General features: G+C 37.8%; 1 protein-coding gene across 1 annotated transcript in view; it reads left to right on the forward strand.

Annotated features, from left to right (window-relative positions):
• Positions 1 to 8,229, forward strand: part of ripk1l (receptor (TNFRSF)-interacting serine-threonine kinase 1, like) — a 32,365-nt gene that overhangs the window by 21,356 nt on the left and 2,780 nt on the right. Inside the window, exon 10 of the mRNA XM_037681296.1 lies at positions 5,536 to 5,540. Within this exon, the coding sequence (XP_037537224.1) occupies positions 5,536 to 5,540 (5 nt within the window). The remainder of the gene's footprint in view (positions 1 to 5,535; positions 5,541 to 8,229) is intronic.

Here is an 8,229-nt window from a genome sequence, read left to right on the forward strand (position 1 = left end):
AGTACAAAACAATACAATAAAATGCAGTATACAGTAATGATATAACAAACGCCAGGGGGTTACAAACACTGAGACAATAATTTACAATAACATATTACATAAATATATTGAAGAGAGCACATAAGGTGCAAGTTTTTATGGCCTTCGTGTTGGTGGAGTATTTAATAGTTTTGATGTATTGTTTGACCTCATTTTCAAAAATGGAGATAAGAGGTTTTTGATTAGTGCATTGACATTTCCTGTTGATCTTTGTTCTTTGTTCTTACTGTAAAGTGTCCTTGGGTGTCATGAAAGGCGCTTTTTAAATAAAATGATTATCATTATTATTATTATTATTTATGAATATGCCATTTGGCTAGGTATATAATGAGATTAATAATAATAGAACTGTTTTTTTTTTAGCTGTTGGGTAGTCAGTGAAGCCAAACAAAACATGTTCAAAGCAAAGTGAGAGATCTGGTTCTATAAAAGTAGAAATCAAAATACAAATACTTTTCCAAAATTGAGTCGAGAAGGGGCAAGAACAAATAAATGAAAGACATCTTCTGGTTTTCATCACAAAAAAGAGCAAATTATATTTATATCCTTGTTAAACCGTTGTAAATAAACTTTGGATGGGTAAAATCTATGAATAATTTTGAATGATACTTCTCTTACTTTATTATTTATCATGTATCTGGTTGGTAAAGTCCAAATCCTTTTCCAGTTAAGGTTATTAATAAAGTTTTTCCAATAAGGTACCACATATGGAGTTGACACAACATCTTTCTGAAATAGTGAACAGATACGACGGTTGCTGTTACGGGTTGAGGAGAAGCAGATTTGACCAATTTCAAGTTTGGTTGGATCAAAGGGTAATAACAGTGTTGGATTCTGTCCTGCTGTACTTCTATGTAAAATAATTACTCCAGTAGAGATTGCTTTTATTACAATAGTAAATTCGTTAATAAGGATCATAATGTTATATTTTATGACAAATTTTTGATATGACATTAACGATCCATCAGTGTTGAGCAACTGTTGAACTAAAACTATGTTGTGAATAAACCAATTAGAGTAAAATAAGGATTTGTTTTTATGCAAGATGTTTCTATTGTTCCAAATATAATATCTGTGTGGGGAGAAATTATGTTTATAAATCAATGACCAAGAGAGAAGCATCTATTTATGAAAATCGGATAGTTTTGAGGGGACTTTTTCAGCTCTCGCTCATATTTCTGACATGTTTTATTTCATTTTCTCCGCAGTGATCACATTTTCCTGTACTGACGTCACTTTCTTAGGGAAGTCTTTTTGAAACTTAGCGCCACCTGCTGCCCCGGAGAAGAAGTACACACACAAACTCACCAACAGAGGGCAGAAAGTACACAGCTGAGAATCAGGCAAAAGCCTTTACTACACCTTTTAACTCTAAAGCAGTTTCTCAGCTCGGGTTTTAATTCATTTGTTTATGTTGTTTATACTTTATCAAAAGAAAAAAAAGCTGTAGCAAAATATTTATTTTTGGTCCTAATACAGAAACAAGATGTACATTAGAGCTGCAGGTTTACCAAACCACCCAACAAAATGAAGCATTTGAAAGTTAAGTTAAACAAGATCTTAAAATGTTGTCATTAATTATTTGCAGTCAGCTTGGTCTGTCTGTTAGCAAAATATCTCATGAATGGATGGATTAAAAAGAGTTTAATAGTTCAGGTAATAACTTATTATTTACTGAAAATGGATATATAACTGAAGTGAACTAAATTGGATTGACGTGAAATGACAATCATTTGATGTGTGATGTATGATTAATTATTGAGCGCTTCATTAAAATCCATTGAGAGGTTCTGGAGATACGTTGCTAACAGGTTGACTTCCAACAGTTAATGGTAAAGTAACACAATCGCTTTGCTTTAAAAGCTATGAAGACGCTTGACTTCTGTACGTGTCATCCAGGGTGATGCAGAGGCCTCTTTGGGGCTGTGACATTCAGTGCATCGTCATGGCGTCTTATGAAACTGCTCTGATTACGATCAGAGCTGGACAGGTCAGTGGTGAAACATCTGAAGTGGATTTGAAACCCTCAGAAAAGTCACAGTTTGTCCACAACTGATTCAGTATTTGAGACAGATTGTTATCCAGAAGTAAAAAACACACAAATCCAGGATGATCCAGGGATTTAAATGGATGTTTGGTTATACATTTACACACAAAAAATTCAGATTATTGAAGTTAAATGGAAAGAAACCTGAAACTGAAAGGTTATGACTCTGAAACCAACATATTTAGTCAAATCAAGTCAGATTTATTGATTTAGCACATCTAAAACAAAACCAAAGTTGCCAAAGTGCTTAACAAAAACATGTCAAATGATCTCAAAATCTAAACATCTGTTGTGATAAACAACAACAGTTCAATACCGCTAAAGAGCGGGAACTTTCACCAAGCAGGAGACAGTATGAAGACCAAGGAACTCACCACACAGGCTGGTTATATGAAAAATCCTAAACCTTGACCATCTCCAGATCTTAGGCGATGGAAAGACGATGTAAATCTGATTAAAGAGAGCCGTCCACCAAAACCTACAAGGAAACCGTCAATCAACGAAGCAACTGACTCTGGAGGAGCTGCAGCTCTTTAGAGATGGGAAGATCTGTCCATGGTACCACTGGAAGCTGAGCTTCATGGAAGAGGGACAGGAAAAAGACATTGTTAAAAAAGTAAATAAGGCAAGACATTTGGAATTTGTCAAAATACAAAGTGGAGACTCCCCAAAAATGTGGAAGACAGTTCTGTGGTCAGATGATACTAAAACAGAACGTCTGGCATCAAGGAAAAAAAAAACATGTTTTAGGCAAATCAACCAAACTCATTTTGGACACCATCCCCAAAGTGAAGCATGGTGGTGGCAGCATCATCCTGAGAGGATGCTTTTCAACAGCAGGTCCAAGTTAAAGATGGATGGAGCAAAATGCAGAGAAGTTCATGAGAAGTATCTGTTGGTTTCCTTCAGAAATCTGAGACAGTTAAAAAAAAGAAACATTATTGTTTTCATAATAATACAAAATGCTGTTTTCGTGGGAATTGTGTAAATGAAAAAGATATAACACTATAGTTTGTTTATTTGTTTTTGTCATATTGGATGATTTGTTTTTGTGTCACATATTTTCCATTTTTAAATGATGGATTTAACATTCATCATGTGTGGTTGGGGAGTGGTGGCGCAGAGGTTCGAGAAGGTGGGTCTGTGATTGGAAGTTTGGCTGCCGGTTCGACTCCTCAAACTGACAACATCAATATGTTGGTAGGAAAGGTGAAATACCCACACCTTCCTCCACCCTTATTTGCTCCACTCTGGGCCTTGCTCAGGGCCCTTAACCCCCCAGCTGCTCCCCCAGGCGCCATGGATAGCAGCTCTCTGCTCCACAGAGCGCTGTGGTAGCTCGGTGGTTGAGTCAGGAAGGACATCTGACAATCACCAAGTCTTAGTGCGAGTAAATTCGCTGTGGCAAACCCTGAAGAAGGGAGCAGCCGAAAGAAGGAAAAAAAATATATGGTTTAACAGCTCTGTGAGACGGTTCAAACCTTAAAGGTTGTTTTATAATCTAAATTTTCTTCTGAACAACTTCATCCCTGACCTGTCTGTTGTTTTCCTTGGTCTTCATGATGCTGGCTGATGTTCTGTAACAAATATCTGGATTCATGCTGAGTCTAAATCACACTCGGGTGGACTCTGTTTATTAATAGGATGACTACTGAAAGTGTTGGGCTGCTCCAGAGTTTAGTTTGAGCTATCAAAATAAAAAGGGATGAATTGAAGAAAAAAAAGATGAATCATTTTCCTTCTACTTCAGAATTATGAGCTGTGATTTTATGTCCTGCTACATTTAAATCCTTCCAAGTTTGCAGTTGTAACATAACAAAATGTGACAAGTTTAAGGAATACAAATACTTTTTCAAAGCACTGAAGTTTTACTGAATTTCCATTGAAACTGAAACAAAAAAAAAAGACATTTCTTTATATTTATTATATCTGACATATGGTGCCACGTCTTAATGCCATGCCATTGGCTCCCTGTCAAGTCCAGAATTGAATTCAAAAGCTTACTTCTAACCTACAAAGCCCTCAACAGCCTAGCTCCATCTTATAGTCGAAATCTTATTGTTGCATATTTTCCTAACAGCACTTCACTCTCAGACTGCAGGCTTACTTGTGGTTCCTAGAGTTTCCAAAAGCAGAATGGCAGGAAGATCTTTCAGTTATCAGGCTCCTCTCTTGTGGAACAAACTTCCAGTTTCTGTCCATGAGGCTGACACATTGTCCAGTTTTCAGACTGGGATTAAGACTTTCCTTTTTGATAAATCCTATAGTTAGGGTTGGATTGTTATGCTGCTACAGGCTTAGACTAATAAAGGACAAATCAACCTCATTTCCTTAAATGAATTAAATTGAATAGTTTTCATTTGATATTATTTCTATATTAACATGTGATTCTTGACCTGCCATTGTGTATCTGTTCCTACCAAACCCAGCCAGTTGAAGCAGATGAACGCTTGTCCTGAGCCTGGTTCTGCTAAAGGTTTCTTCCTCAGAGGAGTTTTTCCTTTCCACTGTCGCCTTCATGCTCAAGATGAGAGTTCTGCGATGGAGTTAAATTCAGAGCAGTCTGCTCCTCAGATAAATAATGTTAACTTGTTACATTTATATATGAATGTTTCTGTCCAGTGCCCTGAGACGACTTCTGTTGTGACTTGGCGCTATAGAAATAAACTGAACTGAAATGAATTAAAAACTTCTCCTTGATTTGCCTGATTTTGTTCATAGAAAATACACCTTTAATAAATCTTGCAACAAAAGAACCTTTCTGTTGTTCGACCTCTACTGAAAAAAGGAACCAGGACCTTCTGCTTTTCGGTGCTAACAGAGCAGATAATATTCTCTGCTGTCACTGTCGGTGTAGATGTTCTGCGTGTTAGATAAAAGAAGTCACAGTCACTGTTGTTGACAGCTTTTTTTTTTCCACATCCCTTCAAGCTCTGCTTCAGCAGAACTGATTTCGCAACGACGAGCAGCGACTGTCCACTCATCTCCTGCTAAGTGGTCAGCAGTTGTGAAAGGTTCACACCGGGGGCAGAGGGAGTGGACCCAGCTAGCTTTAAAGTCAACAATGTCCAGACATAACTGCGATTACTGGATCCTGCAAGCTTATACCATTAAAGATCCATCATACTCTGACAGGATGCATATAAAATTGACTCTTTTCCATCAGCTGTGGTGACCATCTTGAATCAGATTCATTCCAAAAGCTCATCAGTTGTAGATTGAGTGGTTACTTTCTGAAAGGTTTATTAAAATCTCTTCAGTCATTCATGAGATATTTTACTAACAGACAGTTTTTTCCATCTGTTAATGCTAAAACTTAAGCAAAGATCTTGTCCCAGGAAGAGGACTTGAAGCATATGCTGTGAATGACTCTCAGCTACTACCACACCAAATTTCAGCTCAATACCTATCAGACTGACTGATTTGTACTCATTTTTGTGTTTTCTAAGGTCAGGTAGCTGTGGCAGCCATCGCGATAGGAATCAATTTCAGAAGTTAATCATTTGTAGATGTTCACCCAATGAATTGATTCTGAGAGTTTCATCAAAATTTGTCCAGTGTCTCATGAGGTATTTTGCTAACAGACCGTTTACTCCACCTGTTAAGGCTAAAACTTTAAGCAAAGATCTTGTCAAATGAAGAGCACTTGGAGGATGGACCATAAAATTAGAATATCATGAAAAAGTTGATTTATTTCAGTAATTCCATTCAAAAAGTGAAACTTGAATATTATATTCATTCATTACACACAGACTGATATATTTCAAATGTATATTTCTTTTAATGTTGATTATTATAACTAACAACTAATGAAAACCCCAAATTCAGTATCTCAGAAAATTAGAATATTGTGAAAAGGTTCAATATTGAAGACACCTGGTGCCACACTCTAATCAGCTAATTAACTCAAAACACCTGCAAAGGCCTTTAAATGTTCTCTCAGTGTAGTTCTGTAGGCTACACAATCATGGGGAAGACTCCTGACTTGACAGTTGTCCAAAAGACGACCATTGACACCTTTGACACCTTTGACAGCATTGGAGGGCAAGACACAAAAGGTCATTGCTAAAGAGGCTGGCTGTCCACAGAGCTCTGTGTCCAAGAACATCAACAGAGAGGCGAAGGGAAGGATGTGGTAGAAAAAAGTGTACAAGCAATAGGGATAACCACTAGGGGTTGAATGAGTATATATTTTTTAAACTCGACATTAACATAATAAAACCCGAGTAGAACTCGAGTATTTGATGACGTTATAGATCTCAAGATACAGAAATAAATAAATAAATAAAACCGCAATAAAAGGTAATTATTTACCAAAAAAAAAAAAAAAACAACAAAACATTGGGAGCGTACAGGTATATTATGCTCCTACCATTTATCATACTGCAAATAAGTCACAGGAAAAACTGAACAATTAGTTATTATTATTAAACTGCAAACGTGAAGAAACATGCAGCACGTCAGAAACGAAACTTAAAAACAGTGGATGGGCAGTGGATTGGACCTGGTGTTACTCCATACTCTGTGACCTGCAACAGTGCAACACCGCCCCCTATGGTCATACGGTGGTCACATAATATGACGTCACTACGGATACTCGATGTTAAATTTTTAACCTCGATAGAGGTCCTAGCAATCGATGTGTAGATTACTCGAGTACTCTGTTAATGCCCTAATAACCACACCCTGGAGAGGATTGTGAACCAAAACTCATTCCAAAATGTGTGGGAGATTCACAAAGAGAGGACTGCAGCTGGAGTCAGTGCTTCAAGAACCACCATGCACAGACGTATGCAAGACATGGGTTTCAGCTGTCACATTCCTTGTGTCAAGCCACTATTGAACAAGAGACAGCGTCAGAAGCATCTCGCCTGGGACTGCTGCCGAGTGGTCCAAAGTTATGTTCTCTGATGAAAGTTAATTTTGCATTTCCTTTGGAAATAAAGGTCCCAGAATATGAAGGAAGAGAGGAGACACAGAATCCACGTTGCTTGAGGTCCAGTGTCAAGTTTCCACAGTCAGTGATGGTTTGGGGTGCCATGTCATCTGCTGGTGTTGGTCCACTGTGTTTTCTGAGGACCAAGGTCCACAAAGCCGTCTACCAGGAAGTTTTAGACATTTCATGCTTCCTGCTGCTGACCAACTTTATGGAGATGCAGATTTCGTTTTCCAACAGGACTTGGCACCTGCACACAGTGCCAAAGCTACCAGTACCTGGTTTAAGAACCATGGTATCCCTGTTATTAACTGACTTAGTTCACTACACAGCAAACTCGTCTGATCTTAACCTCATAGAAAATCTATGGGGTATTGTGAAGAGGAAGATGTGATACACCAGACCCAACAATTCAGAAGAGCTGAAGGCCACTATCAGAGCAACCTCGGCTCTCATAACACCTGAGCAGTGCCACAGACTGATCCACTCCATGCCACGCTGCATTGCTGCAGTAATCCAGACAAAAGGAGCCCCAACTAAGTATTGAGTGCTGCACATGTTCATGCTTTTCATGTTCATACTTTTCAGTTGACCAACATTTCTAAAAATCCTTTTTTTAATTGGGCTTAAGTAATATTCTAATTTTCTGAGATACTGAATTTGGGGTTTTCATTAGTTGTCAGTTATAATCATCAACATTATAAGGAATAAACATTTGAAATATATCTGTGTGTAATAAATGACTATAATATACAAGTTTCACTGTTTGAATGGAATTACTGAAATAGATCAACTTTTTCATGGTATTCTAATTTTATGACCAGCACCTGTACTGTGAATGACTCTCAGCTACTACCACAACAAATTTTAGCTCTCTATTTGGGAGACTGTGTTGTAGTCAGTTTTGTTGCAAAGTTGTCCAGTGGTTCAAGATATACTTTACTAACAGTGCAGATGCATAAACACACACAGGCAAAAACCTAATCGTTTGACTTTTCGTTGCGGATGATAAAAAAGATTGACAACGTTGAAGCATGACTTTGTGATTGCTGTGGGCGAGAAATGACTTGTAGAAAATCACACATCAAGATGTGTCTTCACAAGCTCAACCGCAGATAAGAACTCTGCTGATGTGCAACCCCATCCTGCCTTTCCTGCCTACTTCCTCTGCTCGTTGCATTTATCTTGGTTCAGATTCGACGAATCC

This window comes from Nematolebias whitei, chromosome 9 (assembly GCF_014905685.2).
Source record: "Nematolebias whitei isolate Nwh7 chromosome 9, NemWhi1, whole genome shotgun sequence".
NCBI classification, from domain to species: Eukaryota; Metazoa; Chordata; class Actinopteri; order Cyprinodontiformes; family Rivulidae; genus Nematolebias; species Nematolebias whitei.